Genomic DNA, 22571 nt, shown 5'->3' on the forward strand with positions numbered 1-22571 from the left:
TTTGCTTTTCCAGCGGGATGTAGAGGGACAAGAGTAAGGAAGAGCCGGGACACAACTGCATGATGACGAGCTACGAGCTCGTTAATCTAATGAGTTGTTACTTAACAATACCTGTAAGAAACAGCAATCAATGATGTAAAGAAAGGAACGGTCAGGTAAAAGTCAGTGTGGTGCCTTAATTCCTTACTAGGAGAGATTCCCAGCCTCATTCCGGGCTAAAACTACCAGAAATGGTTAAAAACAATGCAGTTAATTAATGATGACATCCAGGAAATGAGATCCCGCTTGCTTTTACACCATGATTGAGTCCAACAGGATTCTCATCCCCTTGATAAAGCGATTGGGAATGAGAATGGAAGCCCTCGTAGCCGGGTATTCGCTCTGATGTCAGCAGGATTGGAATTTCCAGTGATTTTAGGATGATATTTTACAAAGCAGAAGGGATTCACATTCCTTCCCGCGTGCCGAAGCGGTTTCACCCCCTCGTTCCTCCCTCCAGCCAAACAATCTGCGATTGATGGAGGCGGTGTCTCTCCCGGGAGAATGAATTTCAACCCTATCATGCAGGAATCTGACCGGGCGGTCGCTTTACCCTGTACTGAATGAATTCATTTGAGTGATTTGCATCTTATTTCCCACTTGAAATTCCAACCCCTGAGCTCCAGATTGAATATTTTAGCTTGAATTCCCAAACCAAAACCCAAAAGGGGTTTTTTTCCACCTTTTCCCCTAGCGATATTAAATCCCGGTGGAGCTTTTGGCCCCATAACCGCTTGATTTACCCATTTATGGAATCGTTAAAAGACGAAATCAAGACGAAGGCTGATATTTGACATCACCGCTATGATTCGAGTGGTTGGCAAACGGCAAATTCACACCTTCGCCTTGATTGAGTGCAAACCGCAGCCCCTCGTCAAGCAGAACCCTTCCCAAATCCCACGAGAATGGAATATTTTGGAGCTCAACCATTGCTGTTCCACCCCATCCAGTAGAACAACTATTTCTAGCTGCGCCGTGTCCGATTTTCCCACCCGTTGGTTCAATCCGGCGCTAAAGCAGTCGATAGAATGCAGCAGGGAGCGCTGCCCGTTCCGTCTTGGCATCGCAGGGTGGGTTTATTTCCTCTCCGTGCTGAGGGAATAAAGCTGCGGGAAGCGGCACAGAGGATCAACACCCCTGTCCCGCTCTGCGAGAGGAAACGATATCACTGTCGTGGATTTGGGAGCGCGGAGTCAAACTTTTTGAGTTTGAGCTGCAATTTAAGAGCCCCTTGGAAAAAAAAAAACACCAACAAACAATCCCAAAAAAATGAATAATCCTCCATTTCTCAATGTCTTTCCCTCAAGTCATCTTCACGTCAAGATTTCCTGCCTGCCGGAATCCTGTAGAGCTCCACCCACTCTCTCTGCTTGGTGTTTCTCCATCACTTGGAGGACATCTTCCAAAATGGACGGTCCTAAATCCACGTGGAGGGAGAGGAGGGAGCCGGCGTGGGAGAGAAAGGGCGGCTCAACGTTGCTCTTCTCTTCGGTGAAGCCGTTTGTTGGCGAGGCGAAACGCGAGGCACAGGGCGGCGGAACGGCGCTCCTGCCCTCACTGTTCTCCTCCTCGCCTTCCCAACTCCGTACCGGTGGGGATTTATCATCCAGGTGCAAACGCGGTGGTTTCGGTGGGGCTTGCGCCGAGGGCAGCGTCAACGCCTGCAGCCCCCCGATAACGGGCAAAGAGATGGCGTTTTTAAGGAGAGGAGATGAAGTCTCCGAGGATGGTTGCTCCCGTCCAGAAATAGTGGCCGTCCTGGAGAACTCGAACAGCGCAGCGTCGGGGCTGTCCTTATCGGAATCAAAACTGCTTTCAGTCCTGGGGAGGAGATGAAACTTGCCCTGAAGGAAGGAGATGTCCCCAAACATGTCGCTCTCGCCACCGCTTCCGATGTGGATCGTGTGCCTGAAGTCTCCTAAGGGTGGGCTGATCATGTCGGACGAGAGGATATCACGAAGCTTCTCCTTCTTCCCCTTCCGGCTGCCCCTCTTGAGGTAGATGGGCACCTTGGTGGACATCTCCACGAAGACAAACGCTCTTCCACGCGCCGACTCAACGAACGGTTGTCGTCCTCCACCTCAGCACCACCGGAGTTAAAAAATAATCTGCGAAATCAAAGAAAAGAAGGAAAAATCCTTAAAAGTGAGTTCTAACCCAGCAGATGGAGATCCTCAACGTCAACACGTCGCCGGAAATCAATTCCAGACACATTTCGCTATCTAAAGGCCGTTGGCTGCGTTATCGATAACAAAACAACCCAGGTAATTAAATCCAGGCGCTCCACGCCTCATCATTTCTTTGGAATGGGAGGAAAATCAGGAGCGGAGCTGGAAATCCAAGAGGATTTGCATTTTCCTGGGTGAATCAGGGTTAACGATAGGGAGAATGTTGGAAAGCGGCTTTTCTAACCCAAAAAGAGACGTTTCGTTTCAATTCCCTCTCCTCTCGGCCGGGCGTAATCCAACCCCACCCAACGACGAGCGAAAATAACAAACCAAAAAGCAGGAAGGGGAAGGAAATTGGGCTTTTTTTTTCCCCCCACATCATTTTAGTCATATTCATAGAATCGTTAAGGTTGGAAAGACCTCTCAAGCTCATCCAGTCCAAACGTCAACCCAACGCCACACCGTGCCCAGCAAACCGCATCCTCTTCCAGGCTAAACAACCTCAGGTCCCTCAGCCGCTCCTCGCAATCCCTGGGCTCCAGACCCTTCCCAGCTCCATTCTTCTTCTCTGGACACGCTCCAACCCCTCAAAAGTCCTTCTTGGATTGAGGAACCTGAAACTGAACTCAGGATTTGAGGTGCGAACTCTTTTAAGGTCCGTCCCAACCCAAACTATTCCATGGTTCTCATTAGAAGTGCTGCCGAAACCATAGCTGTGGTCTCATTCCGTCTATCCTGCTCACTTAATTCCCTCTTTTTTATCCCTCAATTCCCTCTTCTTTATCCCTCAATTCCCTCTTTTTTATCCCTCAATTCCCTCTTCTTGGTGCTGAGGCTCTTAGACTCATAGAATAGTTTGAGTTGGAAGGGACCTTAAAGACCATCCAGTTCCAACCCCGCTGCGACGGGCAGGGCCATCCCATGGGATCAGGGGCTCCGAGGCCAATCCAAGCTGGCCTTGAACCCCTCCAGGGATGGGGCAAACCTGGGACAGGGTCACCACCCTCGTGGTGAAGAAATTCTTCCTAACGTCCAGTCTAAATCTTCTCCAGTTTATCCCCGTTCCCCCTCATCCCATCCCCACAAGGCTTTATCCCTCTCCAGCTTTCCGGGAACCCCTTCAGGTCACTGGGAAGTCTCTAGAAGGTCTCCTCGCAGCCTTTTCTTCTCCACAACTCCAACTCTCTCAGCTTGTCCTCGTACGGGAGCTGCTCCAGCCCTGCCATCATCTTTGGAGCCTCCTCTGTTCCCGTTCCAACAGCTCCATCTCCTTCTTCCGTTGAGGATTCCAGAACTGGACCCGATCCTCCAGACGAGATCTCCCCAGAGGGGAGCAGAGGGGCTTTGGATGGAGCCCAGGACACGATTGGCCTTCTGGGCTCACGTCAAGCTTCTCGTCCCCCAGTACCCCAAATCTTTCTCAGTGCGGAAGCAGAATTCCGGTTGCGTCTCCCTGTGACGCAACAACCGGAGACGCTCCTTTCGGTTGATGGCAATATTGGGAAGAGGAGATGGAATGGTAAGAAATCACCCAAACGGCTCAAAACACCGCATGGATGAGACGCCGGTGATGCCGTCAGGATAGGGAACGCGGCCCTGGGAGAAACACGGACACCGATAATCTCATTCCCAGCGGCTCCAGCCAGGAAAACATCCTGACGAGGCGGAATTCAGCTTCGTTAATCCCAGGCAGATTAAAGCCGGCGGCAGAACGACAGCCGGCGCCGCTCCTATAAAGGCAGAACCCGGCGAAAGAGGGGGGTGAGGAGATGACGGCAGAGCCGGATGTGGAAAGAGAAGGATGGAGGGAGGCATTTCTTCATGGAAACCTGAATCCAGAAGAGATCCGGTGCTCACCGGAACGTCTGCCGGATACAGGGCCACAAACCACCCCTCGGCCTTTGGGTCGGCAGCAGAAAGGCACCGAAATAGTTAAAAAGAAGTGGATTTGTTGGGGGGGGAAAAAAAAAGCCACTTGGGAATCTCCAATGTTTTCAGGTTGGGATTTGGGACGATGCCAATGGGGATGGGGAGAAACCACCGCTGTGGAAAGGATCGTTTCCCATCCTGGACCACACAGGAGCTCGGGTTCAACATCTCTCCCCAGCGCTGAACAGGAATTGCTCTCCCTTATCCCAATTTCTTCCCTCCTCATCCCAATTTCTTCCCTCCTCGTCCCAATTTCTTCCTTCATCCCAATTTCTTCTCTCCTCATCCCAATTCCTTCTCTTCTCGTCCCAATTTCTTCCCTCCTCGTCCAAATCTCTTCCTTCACCCCTCTTTCTTCTCTCCTCATCCCAATTCCTTCTCTTCTCATCCCAATTTCTTCCCTCCTCATCCCAATTTCTGCCTTCATCCCAATTTCTTCTCTCCTCATCCCAATTCCTTCTCTTCTCATCCCAATTTCTTCCCTCCTTGTCCCAATTTCTTCCCTCCTCATCCCAATTTCTTCCCTCCTCGTCCCAATTTCTTCCTTTATCCCAATTTCTTCTCTCCTCATCCCAATCTCTTCCCTCCTCGTCCCAATTTCTTCCCTCCTCGTCCCAATTTCTTCTCTCCTCGTCCCAATTTCTTCCTTCATCCCAATTTCTTCTCTCCTCATCCCAATTCCTTCTGTCCTCGTCCCAATTTCTTCCCTCCTCATCCCAATTTCTTCCCTCCTCGTCCCAATTTCTTCCTTCGTCCCAATTCCTTCTCTTCTCGTCCCAATTTCTTCCCTCCTCATCCCAATTTCTTCCCTCCTCATCCCAATTTCTTCCCCTCTCCCCCTTTTTCCCAGTCTGGGCTGTAGTTGAGCCCCCAACGCCCCACTGGGTTGGGACAAAAGCCGCTTGGGAATGCCGGAGCGAGCTCCCGGAGCCGGGTGGACGCCGGGAAAGCTCAGAGCTGCTCCTTTTGTGCTTTGGCAGGAACACAAAAAACCACCTCCGGAAAGGGTCAGTGGACCCCGAAAACACAGGGAATGGGGTTTGTTTTATCAAAGAAATCCTTAAAAATCCCTTTTCCCGGCATTTTCCAGCCCCAGCGACCAAATAAACCTGCTCCAAAGCTGGGATTGGAAGCACCGTGCCCGATTCCCTGCGGAACGCCTGGAAAACGAGTTGGAAAAGGAGTAAAACCCAAACAAACCCCTTAAGGATTGATGTACACGATGGAGGTTTTGGCGTCGGGGAAAGCGAGAAATTGGGAAAATGAAGTGTTTTGTCCAAGGATAAAAGCGGGAAGGGATTCCGGAGCAGATCCAAAGGCTTAAACTCAACCTGTGCCTCTCGTTAGGCTTCGTTTGGTTTTCTCTTTGTTAAGAAATTCGCTGAAAGCATAAGATTTAACATCGGTTTGAGCTTTTCCGCTGGCGGATGCCTTTAGGATAATCGCTCCCTTTCCCAGTTGGGCTTTTCCGTTCCCCACAGTGTAAAATTTATCTCTTTTCCACCCATTCTCATCAATTCAGGCTTTGGCTCATGAAAATCCGCTTCTTTTTGGCTCCATTCTCATAAATTCAGGCTTTGGCTCATGAAAATCCGCTTCTTTTTGGCCCATTCTCATCAATTCAGGCTTTGGCTCATGAAAATCCGCTTCTTTTTGGCCCATTCTCATAAATTCAGGCTTTGGCTCATGAAAATCCGCTTCTTTTTGGCCCATTCTCATCAATTCAGGCTTTGGCTCATGAAAATCCGCTTCTTTTTGGCCCATTCTCATCAATTCAGGCTTTGGCTCATGAAAATCCGCTTCTTTTTGGCCCATTCTCATCAATTCAGGCTTTGGCTCATGAAAATCCGCTTCTTTTTGGCCCATTCTCATCAATTCCCTCCATTTTGGCCCTTTTTCCCCCATTTCTTGGCGTCCAGGGAAAATTCTTGCCTGGAATTTTCCACCTGGAAAGAATTTTTACTCTTGTATCTCATCCCGGAGGGGAAAATCCAGGCGGAATCCATCGTCTTTTCCCAGGATCCCAGAGGGGTGCGGAAAAGGGACCTTTTGGGGAGCAGGAACGCTTCGGGATAGGGATTATGGGTTGTTTTGGGAATAAAGATATCTCGGAGTGATAAAAGCCTTTCGTTGGGTGATGCCATCGATCCACTGGGAATAATTTAGCCGGGATTTAACCAAGGAATTCCTTTCTTTCCCCAGGATCGCGGTGCCCTCGCTGTCCTACCTCAAATCCGGATGAGGGATGCGCCGTGGAAGAGGAAGAGCTGCCAGCGACGTCTCGGTGCCGATGGCCACCGCGGCGAGGTGTGTCCGGATACGGCAGCGCCGGTTCTTCCCTCCTCCGGCCGATATTGGGAAGGGATTTGCACCGATATCCAGAATCCGAAGCGGGAAAACTTGAGGAGAAGGAAATTCCAACGCACGGTAGGAAAACACAGCAGCCTTAGTTATGGCCAAAGCCTTCCCGTGCCTCAGTTTCCCCAATGACAGAAGCCAAAAAGCAAAGATTGTGGGATAAAAAAGCCTAAAACCAAGGAAAAGCAACTCTTTCGGGCGGCTCCTCTCGGCCGAGCCCCACCCGAGGGCCGCGGGAGTGCCGGGAATTCCCAGTCGGAATGGCACGAAGGCATTTGGGGTGGGATGAGGGCACAGGTCGCTCTCTTTTTTTTTCCCCCCCCGTGACAGGGTCGGAGTCCGCTCCGGTTGTCCGGGCAACTCCTGGAACTATGGATTGAGAGTCCAAATAAAATATCCATAAATCCTTTATCGCAGTGAAAAATTCTCCAGGGAAAAAAGGCCCAAAGAGGGATCCCCCCCACCGTTCCCCCAAAGATTTCCATCTATTTTGGGGAGCGCTCGGCTAATTTAAGCCGGGAAAAGGCGGAAAGCTCGCACGCCGGAGGGCTCCGATGAAGCGGTGGCTGCGGGAGAGTGGAAAGGACGTGTGGGGAAAGGGATCCGGGTGTGTTTTCTTGGATAAAAGGCTGGATTCCTTCCTTCCCTCTTTCTTTGGGGAATCGGGAATGCGACAGGGAGACAAACCCATCCTTAACAGCGTGAAAAAGAGCTCCCCCCTCCCTCAGCATCCGATGCCGGGCCTGAGCCGAGGGATTTCCAAGCCGGCGGCGCTGGGAAAAGACACCAAATTCCACCCCCCCCTCCAATCCTAAATTTACCACCGTATCCCACCCGAGTTTCCCTCCCGGTGGGATCTTACCGGAAAACGAATCCAGTGTCGCGGCTGCTCTTCACCGCGTCTTCCTCTCCGGTTGAGCCGGAGCCAAGCGCGGCCGTTCCCTTCCTGCCAGCGCTGGCGCAGCCGGCTCCGAGCCAACACCAAAGCCCCACCCCGGCTCTGGGCCTCGCTTCCCTCTTTCCCAAGGGGGGGGGAATTCCTTTTTTTCCAGCTCCCCTTTTCCTAAAAAGATGGAATACCGGTGTTGGCGTCTCACCGGGATGAAGGCGGCGATGAGTTTGGCCTTTCCCACGGCAGGTGGGAATGCCGCTGCGCCTCTATCGGCCTCCGGAATGCCGTTCTGGGATAAAACCCCAAATCCCTGGGGGAGAGAAAACCTAAAGGTGGAAAAATTCCTGTTGGTTTCATTCCCTACGGAGCCCCCAAATCCCTCTGGAAAAGCGGAGGTCATTTAAATCCCAAATCAGCTTCATCCTTAAGGAGGGGTGAATTAAGAGGAGAATGAGGCACCGAAACGCCGGCGGTTGAACCAAAGTGGGGAGGTTTAGGAGGGAAACTGAGGCCGGAGGAGGAGAAGCGAGGGGGGAAAGGGGGAAAAGGGGGGGAAAAAAGGGGGGAAGGGGGGGAAAAGGTGGGGGGAAAGGGGGGAAAAAGGGGGGGAAAAGGGGGGGGAAAAGGGGGGGAAAAGGGGGGGAAAAGGGGGGGGAAAAGGGGGGGAAAAGGGGGGGAAAAGGGGGGGGAAGGTGGGGGGAAAGGGTGGGGGAAAAGGGTGGGGGAAAAAGGTGGGGAAAAAGGGGGGAAAACGGGGGGGGGAAAACCGGGGGGGGGGGAAATGCGGGGGGGAAATGCGGGGGGGGAAAGGGGGGGGGAAAAGGGGGGGGGAAAGGGGGGGGGGAAAAGGTGGGGGGGAAAAGGTGGGGGGGGAAAAGGTGGGGGGGGGAAAAGGTGGGGGGGGAAAAGGTGGGGGGGGGAAAAGGTGGGGGGGGGGAAAAGGTGGGGGGGGGGAAAAGGTGGGGGGGGGGAAAAGGTGGGGGGGGGGGAAAAGGGGGTTTTGCACTGCTTTTCCTGCAGCAGCTGGAAACAAAAAGCTGGAAAAGGGAAAAAGTGGGGAGAAAAAAAGGTGGGAAAGGGAAAAGGAGGGGGGGAAAAATGGTGGGAAAAGGAAAAGCGGGGAGGAAAAAGGGGGGAAAGGGAAAAGTGGGGAGAAAAAAGGTGAGAAAAGGAAAAGTGGGGAGGAAAAAAAGGTGGGAAAGGGTAAAGCCGGGAGAAAAAAAGTGGGAAAGGGAAAAGTGGGGAGAAAAAAGGAGGGAAAGGGTAAAGCGGGGAGAGGAAAAGGTGGGAAAGGGTAAAGTAGGGAGGAAAAAGATGGGAAAGGGTAAAGTAGGGAGGAAAAAGATGGGAAAGGGTAAAGTAGGGAGGAAAAAGATGGGAAAGGGAAAAATGGGGAGGAAAAAAGTGGGAAAGGGAAAAGTGGGGAGGAAAAAAGTGGGAAAGGGAAAAGCGGGGAGAAAAAAAGCTCTTTTACCTACATGGGGGAAAAAAAAGGGATTGTTTTGGGGTGAGAAGCGCTAAAATCGGGGAAAGCTGAGAAGCGGCTGCGCTGTAAGGGGCAGAGCCGCCTTTTTGGGGGAAGAAAATGGGGATTTTCCAGCCCAATCCTGGTCAGTCGGGGTCACCCGTCCAAACTGCAACGGGAAATCCCCCCTCCCAAATCCCATTTTCCCGCGGTTTTACCCCAAATCCGCCCTGATGGGATTGAAAGGGTGGGAGGAGACAAATCCGGCGGTCGTAATCAATCCGGGCAGGTAATTAAGTCGATAATTAACGAAGGGAGACACCTGACGAAGCCTTTCTCTGCTTTCCAATGTCAGGCGTTAGGAAACTCAGTCCCGTTCTTCCCACGGGATTCAATTTTTCCCCCAAAAAACGAAGACCAGGAATAATTTTAATTAATTATCAGTTTCTCATCAAAGATTTTAAGGCAAAAAGCGAAGAAAACCACTTCCAAACCAAACCTAATGGTGGATTTTTTGCCCACAGCCAAACCCGGAGCTGCCACATCCTCTCCCAAAGCCGGAAAACCACCGGAACAACCCCCCCCGCCACCCGTGAATTAATTACTTTCGGACTAATTAAGCTGCGAGTGGCATAATGAAGAAGCTCAACGCAAACGATGTCAACCAGGAGGTGAATCCGGGACATCAACAGCCCCACAAGAGGAAGGTTTTGGCTCCACTGCACATCCCGATTCCACTTCCCGCCCTCTTTCCTGCAGGTAAATCCAGCCAGAAAATTAACTTCGTTAACTTAACGAGGTTAACTTAACGAGGAGGGGAGAGAGCACGGGTTGTCTCATTCCAGTGAGCGATTCCCAAGTCGCCCCATTCCCTGTCCAAAATCCACCCGGCTGCTGCGCCGCCTCATCCAAAACTCATCCAAAAGCTTCCTCGGGCTTCTTAATTAATTAATTAGTGATGAATAGGAGCGGAGCGGCGCTTCCAGGAGGAGCCGCGGTAGGCACGGAGTCGGTGTCTTGGGAAACAAGGCCGGAGTACGGTGACTTCCGGACAAACAGGAGCGTCGTGGGTGGATTTAGCCAAACTTCAAGGTGTAATTTAGCACTAATTAATCCCCGTGACGCAATTAATTATAGGCGGTGGAGGTCTCGGTGGTGAAGGTTTAGATTTTAACGACTTGAGCGGCGATGCAGGGGCTCTTCCGGTCGGTCCCGGCGTCCTTGCGGCGCACGTAGAGGCGAGCGTAGGTGCCGCCAACCTGGCCTTTGGTCAGGCGCCCCGGGTTGATGCAGATGCAGCCCAGCACGTCCTGCGGCACAGCGAGCCGTGGGGCAATGCCAATGGCCACCGGTTACGGCCAACGCCGATGCCGACAGCCACCGGCTACAGGCAATGCCGACGGCCACCGGTTATGGCCAACGCGGATGCCAACAGCCACCGGCTACAGGCAATGCCGACAGCCACCGGTTATGGCCAACGCGGATGCCAACAGCCACCGGCTACAGGCAATGCCGACAGCCACCGGTTACGGCCAACGCAGACGCCGACAGCCACCGGCTACAGGCAATGCCGACGGCCACCGGTTATGGCCAACGCAGATGCCAACAGCCACCGGTTATGGCCAACGTGGATGCCAACAGCCACCAGCTACAGGCAATGCCGACGGCCACCGGTTATGGCCAACGTGGATGCCGACAGCCACTGGCTACAGGCAATGCCGATGGCCACCGGCTATGGCCAACGCCGATGCCGACAGCCACCGGCTACAGGCAATGCCGATGGCCACCAGTTATGGCCAACGCAGATGCCAACAGCCACCGGCTACAGGCAATGCCGATGCCGACAGCCACCGGCTACGGCCAACGCGGATGCCAACAGCCACCGGCTACGGCCAACGCGGATGCCGACAGCCACCGGCTACAGGCAATGCCGACGGCCACCGGTTATGGCCAACGTGGATGCCGACAGCCACCGGCTACAGGCAATGCCGACAGCCACCGGTTATGGCCAACGCAGATCCCAACAGCCACCGGTTATGGCCAACGTGGATGCCAACAGCCACCGGCTACAGGCAATGCCGATGGCCACTGGCTACAGCCAACGCGGATGCCAACAGCCACCGGCTACAGGCAATGCCGATGGCCACCAGTTATGGCCAATGCGGATGCCAACAGCCACCGGCTACAGGCAATGCCGATGGCCACCGGTTATGGCCAACGTGGATGCCGACAGCCACCGGCTACAGGCAATGCCGATGGCCACTGGCTACAGCCAACGCGGATGCCAACAGCCACCGGCTACAGGCAATGCCGATGGCCACCGGTTACGGCCAACGTGGATGCCGACAGCCACCGGCTACAGGCAATGCCGATGGCCACCGGTTATGGCCAACGTGGATGCCAACAGCCACCGGCTACAGGCAATGCCGATGGCCACCGGTTATGGCCAACGTGGATGCCGACAGCCACCGGCTACAGGCAATGCCGATGGCCACCGGTTATGGCCAACGTGGATGCCAACAGCCACCGGCTACAGGCAATGCCGATGGCCACCGGTTACGGCCAACGTGGATGCCAACAGCCACCGGCTACAGGCAATGCCGATGGCCACCGGCTACGGCCAACACGGATGCCGACAGCCGTTTGGCTACAGCCATGCCAAGAGCCACTGGGCTGCGGCGGCCGCCCGGCTTTGAGCCACCACAGCCCCTCCGGCTTTATCCGCGCCGGAAACCAGATTTTGCCTCAATACACCAAAGCGCAGAGGCTTTGGGGGTATTTCGGCAGACGCCTGACCTTAACGAAGTACCGCAGCTCCGAGGGCGTAACGAGGATGTCCGGCGTGACGGGGAACGCGGCGTAGCTGTCGAAGCTCTCGTAGTCGACGTTGAGCTCCTCCGAGGGCGGGAACAGCGGGTAGTAACTGCCGCCGGGGAATTTGACGGCAAAAAGGGTTATTTCCGCCACTTTTCGGCTGTCGCCGAAGGCACTAAACCTCCTGAGTATTGTTTTTAAAGACTTATTGCGCCAAAAAGGACATTTTTAGGTTAAAAAAATGACTTTGAAGCAGGAATGGTAAAAGATTTCCCTCTTTTGGCCCCGCAAAAAAGGCCTTTTTTTGGGTTCAAGGAGAGCGTTTGTGCGAAGGCCTCACCTCCTCTGCGTCAGGATGTGCGTGAGGATCCGCGTGAACCTATCCGAGACGCCGGATGAGCTGGAAAACGGTTCAGGAAAGAGAGGAAAAGGTGAAACGCTTGCAGGCTGTGCTGATTAATTAGGAAGGCGGCCTAATTAACAAGGCAGGAGGCAGGCAGTGAGGGATAGAGCGGCTCTGCCTTCACATCAGGAGAGGAGATAACCCTGGGGGAGGCTCCGTGCCCCGATCCCGATTCCCAAAGCCACCTGCTGATCTCCTCGGCGCCCATGTGGAGGAGGAGATCGGTGGAGGTGAGGCCGAAAACAACGCCGTCGATATCCAGAGTGCACGGATCCGAAACAAAGTGCACGCGCTGCCGGTGAGAGGGCGATACAAAAATCCCCCCTAAAACACTCCCACGGTGCCCCAAACCGGGCCCTAAAGACCCCAAAATGCCCCAAACTCGCACAAAAAGGCCCCAAATCCACCGAAAGAGGCCCCAGAACACCCCAAACCCACCCAAACAGGCCCCAAATAGTCCAAAACCCACTCAAACAGGCCCCAAAATGGCCCCAAACCCACCCAGAAAGGCCCCAGAACGCCCCAAAGACCCCAAAACACCCCAAACCCACAGAAAAAGGCCCTAAACCTGCCCCAAACACACCCAAAAAGGCCCCAAACTCACCCAAAGAGGCCCCAGAACGCCCCAAACCCACCCAAAGAGGCCCCAGAACGCCCCAAAACCACCCAAAGAGGCCCCAGAACGCCCCAAACCCACCCAAAGAGGCCCCAGAACGCCCCAAACCCACCCAGAAAGGCCCCAGAACACCCCAAAGACCCCAAAACACACCAAACCCACAGAAAAAGGCCCCAAACCTGCCCCAAACCCACCCAGAGGCCCCCAACTCACCCAAAAAGGCCCCAGAATGCACCAAACCCACCCAAACAGGCCCCAAATGGTCCAAAACCCACTCAAACGGGCCCCAAAATGGCCTCAAACCCACCCAGAAAGGCCCCAGAACACCCCAAACCCACCCAGAAAGGGCCCAAAACGCCCCAAGCCCACCCAGAAAGGCCCCAGAACGCCCCAAACCCACCCAAAGAGGCCCCAGAACGCCCCAAACCCACCCAAACAGGCCCCAAATGGTCCAAAACCCACTCAAACGGGCCCCAAAATGGCCCCAAACCCACTCAGAAAGGCCCCAGAACGCCCCAAACCCACCCAAAGAGGCCCCAAAATGGCCTCAAACCCACCCAGAAAGGCCCCAGAACGCCCCAAAGACCCCAAAACACCCCAAACCCACAGAAAAAGGCCCCAAACCTACCCCAAACCCACCCAGAGGCCCCCAACTCACCCAAAGAGGCCCCAGAACACCCCAAACCCACCCAAACAGGCCCAAATGGTCCAAAACCCACTCAAACGGGCCCCAAAATGGCCTCAAACCCACCCAGAAAGGCCCCAGAACACCCCAAAAACCCCCAAACACTCCAAACCCACCCAGAAAGGGCCCAGAACGCCCCCAAAACCCCAAAACACTCCAAACCCACCCAGAAAGGGCCCAGAACGCCCCAAACCCACCCAAGGAGGCCCCAAACCCACCCAAGGAGGCCCCAAACCCACCCAAGGAGGCCCCAAACCCACCCAAATCCTGCTGAGTTTCCCCTAAATGCCCCAAATCCCCCCCAAAACCACCACATCCGTGCTGGACTCCCCGCCAGGAGCAGCAGAATCCGCTCCCTCGAGGAAAAAAAGGCTTCTTTTGGGTAAAAGAAGGCATTTCTGAAGGGTTTGGTTACCGGTTTGTCGTCCTTGGGGAGCTCCGGGCAGAGGAACGGCGGCTGCGGGTATACAAAGTCGTGGTGGACGTCCCGCAGCGAGGGCACAAAGACCAGGTGGGAGCCCGTGCTGCCGGAAAGCGGGAAGAGAGGAGGTTAGGGAACGGAAATGTTGGAAAAGAGGGAAAAAGAGGCAATTGGAGAATGAATAGTATCGAAAAAGAGGGAAAAACAGGTGATTGAGGAGCTGAAATGTTGGCAAAGAGACGGAAAACAGGTGAAGACAACAGAAAAAGAGGGAAAACCAAGTGATTAAGGAATGAAAATGTTGGAAAACAGGGAAAAACAGGCAATTAAGGAACAAAACTGTTGGAAAAGGAAGGAAAACAGGTGACGGAGAAACTAAAATGTTGAAAAAAAGAGGGAAAAGAGGCGATTAAGGAATGAAGACATCAGAAAAAGAAACAAAAAACAGGAGATTAAGGAATGAAGGCAGGAAAATATGACTCAAATTGGTGGAAAAGCCCCGCTCGGAGCCCATTTGGGGCAAAAAGAGGTGTTTTGGGGCAAAACCTACACGCGGGAACTATTCTTACCTTCGCGTTCCTTCGATTATCATCTTCAGGCAGAGCTTGAAGACCTCGGCGAAGGATCCCAGGAGTTGGCAGTTCTGGGAATTGAGGGAAAACGAGGAGATTTGCTCAATTCCCGCTTAGCTGAGGTGAACGGGAAGGACTCCGCGACCTCCTCAAGGTTTTTTGCTCTTCCGGAGCCCGGTATGAGGGATAAATCAACCCAAAAATCCATGTGGATGTCCTTCAACCACCCCTGGAACGAAGGGAAACGGCGTTTTGGGTCTCCCTCACCTCCACTTCCTCGTGTTTGGCATCCACAAACGGCCCAAACTGCAAAGAAAAGGGAAAGTCAGGGAAGATCGGGAATGGAGACGGCTCCGCGCACGCTGCAGCCCCATCAGGGACCTTAAACTGTCCAAAAAAAAGGGATATTTTAATTATTTTTATTAATTATTTCATCGAGCGGCCCCAGAGCAAACGAGGAAGGTGAGGAAAGGCCTCGGGGCGCTCAAAGAACAGGATTTGCTCTAAAAACGGGGCTTTAGAGTGAAAAATGAGCGGTTTTGGGGTGAAAAAAGGGTGTTTTGGGAGCGCGGGGCCCTCACCAGGATGCAGACGTCGGGGCGGTGGCGAGCGATGACGGCGATGAGGTCGGTGAGGGGTTCGTAGGCGCTGCTGTCGGAGGTGGTGAAGGGGCCACAGGCCACGAGAACCAAATGCTGCTCTGGGGGGGGGGGAGAGGAATTGGGGGGAAAAGGGGGAAAAAGGAGAGTTTGGGGGGGCAAAAAAGGGCGGTTGGGGGCAAAAATGAGGGTGAGGAGGAAGAAAGAGCAGAGGTGGGGGGAAAAGGGAGGACGGAGGGGGGAAAAGAGGGGGACGGAGGGGGGGAAGGGGAGGACGGAGGGGGAAAAGGGGGGGGGCGGAGGGGGAAAAGGGGGGGGGCGGAGGGGGAAAGGGGGGGGGCGGAGGGGGAAAGGGGGGGGGCGGAGGGGGAAAAGGGGGGGGCGGAGGGGGGGAAGGGGGGACGGAAGGGGGGACGGGGGTGGGGGAAGGGGGGGACGGAAGGGGGGACGGGGGACGGAAGGGGGGACGGGGGGGGGAAGGGGGGACGGGGGGGGGACGGGGGGGGAGGGGGGACGGGGGGGGGGAAGGGGGGACGGGGGGGACGGGGGGGGACGGGGGGGCGGGGGGGGGACGGGGGGGGGGGACGGGGGGGGAGGGGGGACGGGGGGGGAGGGGGGGACGGGGGGGGGACGGGGGGACGGGGGGGGGACGGGGGGGGAAGGGGGGGACGGGGGGGGGAAGGGGGGACGGGAGGGGGACGGGGGGGGAAGGGGGGACGGGGGGACGGGGGGGGACGGGGGGACGGGGGGGACGGGGGGGGGACGGGGGGGGAAAGGGGGGACGGGGGGGGGAAAAGGGGGGATGGGGGGGGGAAAAGGGAGGCAAAACGGAGGGGTTTGGGAGGCAAAACGGAGGGGTTTGGGAGGCAAAAAGGGCAGAAAATGGAGCGCTGGGGGCAAAAAGAGGGGATTCGAGGGGCAAAAAGAGGGGATTCGAGGGGCCAAAAAGGGGGGATTCGAGGGGCCAAAAAGGCGGGATTCGAGGGGCCAAAAAGGCGGGATTCGAGGGGCCAAAAAGGCGGGATTCGAGGGGCCAAAAAGGCGGGATTCGAGGGGCCAAAAAGGCGGGATTCGAGGGGCCAAAAAGGCGGGATTCGAGGGGCTCACCAGAGGCCGGCTCGGTCGGAGTGTGGAAGGGAAGCGGCACTCCCTGTGGATAAACCATAAATTGCCTTAAAATGGTCCTTTTTCCCCCCAACCCCAGACCTGGATCCGGTTGGGAACGTCACCTCATAGAGTCTGGAAACCAACATCCTCCGTCCGGTGCTGTTGGTTCCCTCCAGCGCCACAACCTGCCGGGAACAGCGTCCGGCTGCGAGTCTGGGAGCTGAAAACTGGGATGCACCCCCTCCTCACCCCCCTGCATCCCAAAAACCACGCACCTGGCCGGGAAAGAAGGAATATTCCTTCAGCTCCGAGAGATCCAGAGGCACCGGGCCACCGGAGCCATGTTCCTGGTCGCATTCCAACACCACGGAGTTGGCGTTGAGCTTCCCGTTGCTGTCGCAGCTGATCTGGCCCAGCACCGTCACCGGCTCCTGGGGGAAAACGGGATAAAAATCAGCCAGAATTGCCCCAAAATTCCCATCTGAAAGCAGGAAAGAGGCGTCGGGACTCACCTGCGCCGGGAGCGATGCGGAGGTGAAGTCTTCGAGGCCGTGGTGGCTCCGTAGCGCCTCGCCGAGCGTCTCGATCCGATAGGAGAGGACTACGGAGGGAAAAGGGGTGTTGTCCGCATCCCAAAAACCGGAGTGGACAGGAATCGGCACTTTTGAAGGGGGGAAAAAGGTGGGAAAGGGAAAAGCGGGAAGAAAAATGGGGGGAAATGGTGGGAAAAGCGGGGGGGAAAAAGGGAGGAAAGGGAAAAGTGGGGAGAAAAATGGTGGAAAAGGGAAAAGCGGGGGGGGAAAAAAGGGGGGAAAGGGAAAAGTGGGGAGAAAAATGGTGGGAAAGGGAAAAGCGGGGAGAAAAATGGGGGGAAAGGGAAAAGTGGGGAGGAAAAAAAGGTGGCAAAGGGAAAAGTGGGGAGAAAAATGGTGGGAAAGGGAAAAGGGGGGAAAAATGGGGGGAAATGGTGGGAAAAGCAGGGAGGAAAAAAGGGGGGAAAGGGAAAACTGGGGAGAAAAATGGTGGGAAAGGGAAAGGCGGGGGGAAAAGGTGGGAAAGGGAAAATTGGGGAGGGGGAAAATGGTGAGAAAGGGAAAAGTGGGGGGGAAAATGGTGGGAAAGGGAAAAGTGGGGGGGAAAAAAGGGGGAAAGGGAAAAGCGGGGAGAAAAATGGTGGGAAAGGGAAAAGTGGGGAGAAAAATGGTGGGAAAGGGAAAAGTGGGAAAGGGGAAAAAAGGAATCGCCCCCTCCCCACCCCCCTGATTTGTGCCGTCACCTTCCCGGATGTCGAACGCTTTTTGGAACATGAATTTGTAGCTTTTGGTGAGATTCGCTTCCGGGAGACCAAAAAGTTTGGGAATACAACGGCCGCCGCGGCCGCTCCAGGAGGGGTCGTGGCTGACACCGAAGGAGACCACCACCTCACCGCGGCTGCCGCGTGCCGCGTACTTCCGAGACGGAGTGCGGCTGCCGGAGAGGGAAAAAAGGGGGTGAGGATGAGGAGAGGCACCGGAGCTGCACGAGCGGTACCGGAACTGCAAGAGCACCGCCAAGAACCGGGAATGCCGCAAGGGCCAACGGCAACGGCACCACCGGCGGGGAGGAAAATGGGGGGAAAGGGAAAAGCAGGGGGGGAAAATGGGGGGAAAGGGAAAAGGAGGGAGAAAAATGGGGAAAAAGGGAAAAGTGGGGGGAAAATGGGGGGAAAGGGAAAAGCCGGGGGGGAAAAATGGGGGGGAAAGGGAAAAGGAGGGGGGGAAAATGGGGGGAAAGGGAAAAGCAGGGGGAAAAATGGGGGGAAAGGGAAAAGGAGGGAGAAAAATGGGGGGAAAGGGAAAAGCAGGGGGAAAATGGGGGGAAAGGGAAAAGCCGGGGGGGAAAAATGGGGGGGAAAGGGAAAAGCCGGGGGGGAAAAATGGGGGGGAAAGGGAAAAGGAGGGGGGGAAAATGGGGGGAAAGGGAAAAGTGGGGGGGAAAAAGGGGGGGAAGGGAAAAGTGGGGGGGAAAAAGGGGGGGAAGGGAAAAGCGGGGGAAAAATGGGGGGAAAGGGAAAATTGGGGAGGAGAAAAATGGTGGGAAAGGGAAAAAGTGGGGAGGAAAAAGGTGGTGAGAAAGGGAAAAGTGGGGAGGAAAAAGGTGGGAAAGGGAAAAGCAGGGGGAAAAATGGGGGGAAAGGGAAAAGCAGGGGGGAAAAATGGGGGGAAAGGGAAAAGCGGGGGGAAAAATGGGGGGAAAGGGAAAAGCGGGGGGGGAAAGGTGGGAAAGGGAAAAGCGGGGGGGAAAAATGGGGGGAAAGGGAAAAGTGGGGGGAAAAATGGGGGGAAATGGTGGGAAAAGCGGGGAGGAAAATGGTGGGAAAGGGAAAAGTGGGGAGGAAAAAGGTGGTGGGAAAGGGAAAAGTGGGGAGGAAAAAGGTGGTGGGAAAGGGAAAATGGGGAGGAAAAAGGTGGTGAGAAAGGGAAAAGTGGGGAGGAAAAAGGTGGTGGGAAAGGGAAAAGTGGGGAGAAAAATGGTGGGAAAGGGAAAAGTGGGGAGGAAAAAAGGGGGGAAGGGAAAAGTGGGGAGAAAAATGGGGGAAAGGGAAAAGTAGGGGGGAAAAGGTGGGAAAGGGAAAAGTGGGGAGGAAAAAGGTGGGAAAGGGAAAAGCACCGAGAGCACTGCTGGCACCGGCAGAACAGGCACCGGCAACACCGTGAGCACTGGTGGCAGCACCACGAGCATCACCGCATCACCGCGAGCACCAGAGACGGCACCGCGAGCACCAGAGACGGCACCGCGAGCACCAGAGACGGCACCGCGAGCACCAGAAGCTCCAGCGGCACAAACACCGCGAGCCCCGGCAACGGAACCACCTATACGGCAGCACCGGCATCAGCACCGTAAGCACCAGCGGCACCGCGAGCGCCGCTCTCGGCACAACGGTTTTACCTCGGGGAGAAGCTGTTGGGTGAGAAGAGAGCGTAAGGGCTGCGGGACGAGAGGCTCCGTTTGGGCCGCGGCGTTTCCGGTGTGGAATTACCGCGTTTTTGGGACCCCTGGGAGGAAGATAAGGAAAAAAAAAGATGATTTGGCAAATGATTTGGGGCAGAAAATGGGAAATTAAGGTTTGGGGGTTGCTGTTTCGGCACGCGCCTTCGCCGGCGCAGCGTAGGCGTCCAGGAGCTCATCCTCCTCTTCCTCGTCGAGGCTGGCGGTTCGTTAAGGAGCATTCGTGACTCCATTTTGGGGGACACCCAGCAGCACCCCCTAAATCATTAATTCCTCCCGTTAACGGGCGCTAATGAGGCCTCCTTTGCTATGGTAAGACTGAAGACACCCCACCAACGGGCGGGTTTTGGGGGTGCGTCCCACGTAGGACAGCAAAACCCCCCCCGAGTTTGGCAGGAGTCACCCCAAAACCACGGATACAGCTCCTGGAGGGAGTGGACATCATGGAGGCCACCGGAGCGGTTGTCCCTCTTCCGGGAAACGCGGCTGCTCCGCTTGGCGAGAATCTAAAGGGGGGGAAGGAAAGGAGTGAGCGACGCTCCGCCGCCACCCTCGGCCTTTTCCTTGAGGGAATTGGGGTGTGGGATGTTGGGGATCCCCCCCAACCTCGTGCTCGAAGGCGTCGAGGTTGTCAGACGAGAGGTCGGTGCCGATGTCTTTGCTGGTAACGAAGGCCAAGAGTTCGTTGGCCAAAGCCACCGGGCCCAGGCCGTGGGTCAGGCACAGCTCCACCACTGCGGGCAGCGAGGGGTTAATGGGGACCCCAAAACTCCCCCTAAACCCCTCACCCCATCCCTTAGACCCCCCCCAAACCACCCCAGACCCCTCAAAACCCCTCAAACAGCTCCTGACACCCCCAAACTGCTCTCGAGCCCCTCAAATTCCACACTTGACCCTCCCTATACCTCCAAATCCACTCTCCTGCCCCCCCAAACCCCCCTCCTGACCTCAGAGACCCCCCAAAACCCTCACCTGATCCCCCAAATCCCTCACCTGCATCCCCCAAACAGCCTCAAACCCCTCTCCTGACCTAAGAGACCCCCCAAAACGCTCACCTGATCCCCCAAATCCCTCACCTGCCCCCCCTGAACAGCCTCAAACCCCTCTCCTGACCCCAGAGACCCCCCAAAACCCTCACCTGATCCCCCAAATCCCTCACCTGCCCCCCGTGCACCCCCAAAACAGCCTCAAACCCCTCTCCTGACCCCAGAGACCCCCCAAAACCCTCACCTGATCCCCCAAATCCCTCACCTGCATCCCCCAAACAGCCTCAAACCCCTCTCCTGACCCCACAGACCCCCCAAAACCCTCACCTGATCCCCCAAATCCCTCACCTGCCCCCTGTGCCCCCCTTAAACAGCCTCAACCCCCTCTCCTGACCCCACAGACCCCCCAAAACCCTCACCTGATCCCCCAAATCCCTCACCTGCACCCCCTGAACAGCCTCAAACCCCTCTCCTGACCCCAGAGACCCCCCAAAACCCTCACCTGATCCCCCAAATCCCTCACCTGCCCCCCCAAACAGCCTCAAACCCCCCTCCTGACCCCACAGACCCCCCCCAAAACCCTCACCTGATCCCCCAAATCCCTCACCTGCCCCCTGTGCCCCCCTTAAACAGCCTCAACCCCCTCTCCTGACCCCACAGACCCCCCAAAACCCTCACCTGATCCCCCAAATCCCTCACCTGCACCCCCTGAACAGCCTCAAACCCCTCTCCTGACCCCAGAGACCCCCGAAAACCCTCACCTGATCCCCCAAATCCCTCACCTGCACCCCCGAACAGCCTCAAACCCCCCTCCTGACCCCACAGACCCCCCCAAAACCCTCACCTGATCCCCCAAATCCCTCACCTGCCCCCCCAAACAGCCTCAAACCCCTCTCCTGACCCGAGACCCCCCCCAAAACCCTCACCTGATCCCCCAAATCCCTCACCTGCCCCCCCTGAACAGCCTCAAACCCCTCTCCTGACCCCACAGACCCCCCCAAACCCCTCACCTGATCCCCCAACCTCCTCACCAGCCTCCCACAGACCCCCCAACCCCCTTCTGACTCCCCAAAACCCTCCAGACCCCCCACCTGAACCCCCAACCCCCTCACCTGCCCCCCCATAGACCCCTACAACCCCTACCTGACCCCCCCAAAACTTTTCCTGACCCCCCAAAACCTCCTCACCTGCCTCCCATAGACCCCCCAACTCCCTTCTGACCCCCCAAAACCCCTCCTGACCCCCCAAATCCCTCCAGACCTCCCACCTGCCCCCCCAACTCCCTCACCTGCCCCCCATAGACCCCCTCCAACCCCCTCCTGACCCCCCAAATCCCCTCCTGACCCCCAAAACCTCTCCTGACCCCCGACCTGACCCCCCAACCTCCTCACCTGCCCCCTACAGACCCCCCCAAACCCTTCCTGACCCCCTAAATCCCTCCAGACCCCTCACCTGACTCCCCAACCCCCTCACCTGCCCCCCATAGACCCCTCCAACCCCTCCTGACCCCCCCCAAACCCCTCCTGCCCCCCTACCTGCCCCCCCACACCCTCTGCACCCCCTCCATAGAGCCCCCCAAGCCCCTCCCGCCGCCTCCCCTCCGCTCGCCGCGGTGCCTCACGCCGGTCGGGCCCTTCCCGGTCCTCGCAGCGCAGCTCGAAGAGCCGCAGCTCCCTCAGCACCGCCTCGGCCGACACCACCTCCGGCTCCGCGCCCGCCGCCATTGCCGCCAGCCGCGCGGGGGGCGGGGCCGCGCCTTATAAGGAGATAGGGGGCGGGATGGCGCCAAATAAGGGGATAGGCGTGCGTTATAAGGAGACGGGCGCGCGCCTAATAAGGAGATGGGGCGGGGCCGGGCGGGGCCAGCGGCCAATGGGATGGGGCGGAGCCGGCACAACCCCCTCCTTCCCCCGCCCACCCGGGAGGAAGGAAAAAAGGCGGGAAATCGCCCGCCCGCCCGGGGTTCCTCACAGCGGGGTCGGGGTGGGGGGCGCGTCCCTGACAGGATCCACTCAGACCCCTGGAAGGATCCACCTAAACGCCCCGACAGGAGCCACTCAGGTCCTCATCAGCCTCTACCCCATCCCTGACGGGATCCACCTCAAATCCCTGACAGGATCCGCCCCAAATCCCTGACGGGATCCACCGCAAATCCCTGACAGGATCCACCGCAAATCCCTGACAGGATCCGCCCCAAATCCCTGACAGGATCCACCGCAAATCCCTGACAGGATCCGCCCCAAATCCCTGACAGGATCCGCCCCAAATCCCTGACAGGATCCACCTCAATCCCTGACAGGATCCGCCCCAAATCCCTGACAGGATCCATTCAGGCCCCCATCGGGATTCACGCCATCTCTGATGGGATCCACTTGGATCCCTAAAAGAAATCCACCCCAACCCACTGACAGGATCCACTCAGACCCCCAACAGGATCCCCACAGACCCTCATCAGGATCCACTCAGACCCCCGTCAGGATCCCCTCAGATCCCCGTCAGGATCCACTCAGATCCCCATCAGGATCCACT

At 56.4% G+C, this 22571-nt stretch overlaps 2 protein-coding genes and 2 long non-coding RNA genes across 8 annotated transcripts; 2 read left to right on the plus strand and 2 right to left on the minus strand.

Annotated features, from left to right (window-relative positions):
• CDC42EP2 (CDC42 effector protein 2) lies at positions 1–7841 on the minus strand. Of its 4 annotated transcripts, none has more exons than XM_054052443.1 (2): positions 2709–4013; positions 1–2147 (listed from the first exon to the last, which is right to left on the minus strand). In XM_054052443.1, the coding sequence occupies exon 2, from the start codon at positions 2058–2060 to the stop codon at positions 1353–1355; it is 708 nt and encodes a 235-aa protein (XP_053908418.1). In that variant the 5' UTR covers positions 2061–2147; positions 2709–4013; the 3' UTR covers positions 1–1352. The 4 variants fall into 4 exon arrangements, with proteins under 4 accessions (XP_053908418.1, XP_053908417.1, XP_053908416.1 ...); XM_054052442.1 differs by having other exon boundaries at positions 2628–4013; XM_054052441.1 differs by lacking the exon at positions 2709–4013 and adding an exon at positions 7357–7841 and having other exon boundaries at positions 7–2147.
• Positions 2070–9507, plus strand: LOC128849821 (uncharacterized). Its single transcript, XR_008447484.1, has 3 exons — positions 2070–2303; positions 6339–6563; positions 9376–9507. It is a non-coding gene; the product is annotated as an uncharacterized LOC128849821 (long non-coding RNA).
• On the minus strand, positions 9252–21786 carry POLA2 (DNA polymerase alpha 2, accessory subunit). 2 transcript variants are annotated; one of them, XM_054052437.1, is made up of 18 exons: positions 21664–21786; positions 19663–19790; positions 19477–19562; positions 19201–19255; positions 18997–19103; positions 17345–17535; positions 16581–16669; positions 16344–16499; positions 16191–16253; positions 16069–16111; positions 14944–15062; positions 14630–14668; positions 14360–14433; positions 13785–13893; positions 12254–12360; positions 12006–12065; positions 11648–11774; positions 9253–10161 (listed from the first exon to the last, which is right to left on the minus strand). In XM_054052437.1, exons 1-18 carry the CDS (start codon positions 21764–21766, stop codon positions 10015–10017), a joined length of 1803 nt encoding a protein of 600 aa, XP_053908412.1. In that variant the 5' UTR covers positions 21767–21786; the 3' UTR covers positions 9253–10014. The 2 variants fall into 2 exon arrangements, with proteins under 2 accessions (XP_053908411.1, XP_053908412.1); XM_054052436.1 differs by having other exon boundaries at positions 9252–10161; positions 16344–16669.
• On the plus strand, positions 12231–14519 carry LOC128849822 (uncharacterized). The gene is made up of 3 exons (XR_008447485.1): positions 12231–12366; positions 13774–13880; positions 14389–14519. It is a non-coding gene; the product is annotated as an uncharacterized LOC128849822 (long non-coding RNA).
• Positions 21787–22571: the final 785 nt, after the last annotated feature.

This window comes from Cuculus canorus, chromosome 34 (assembly GCF_017976375.1).
Source record: "Cuculus canorus isolate bCucCan1 chromosome 34, bCucCan1.pri, whole genome shotgun sequence".
Lineage (NCBI taxonomy): Eukaryota > Metazoa > Chordata > Aves > Cuculiformes > Cuculidae > Cuculus > Cuculus canorus.

Excerpts from the sequence above, each read along its gene's own strand:
- CDC42EP2 (XM_054052443.1), bottom strand. The coding sequence starts at position 2,060 with ATGTCCACCAAGGTGCCCATCTACCTCAAGAGGGGCAGCCGGAAGGGG.
- POLA2 (XM_054052436.1), bottom strand. The coding sequence starts at position 21,766 with ATGGCGGCGGGCGCGGAGCCGGAGGTGGTGTCGGCCGAGGCGGTGCTG. Across the intron at positions 15,063-16,068 it reads TCCGACCGAGCCGGCCTCTG|AGCAGCATTTGGTTCTCGTG; the intron begins GTGAGCCCCTCG and ends CCCCCCCCCCAG. Across the intron at positions 14,434-14,629 it reads CCAAACACGAGGAAGTGGAG|AACTGCCAACTCCTGGGATC; the intron begins GTGAGGGAGACC and ends CTCAATTCCCAG.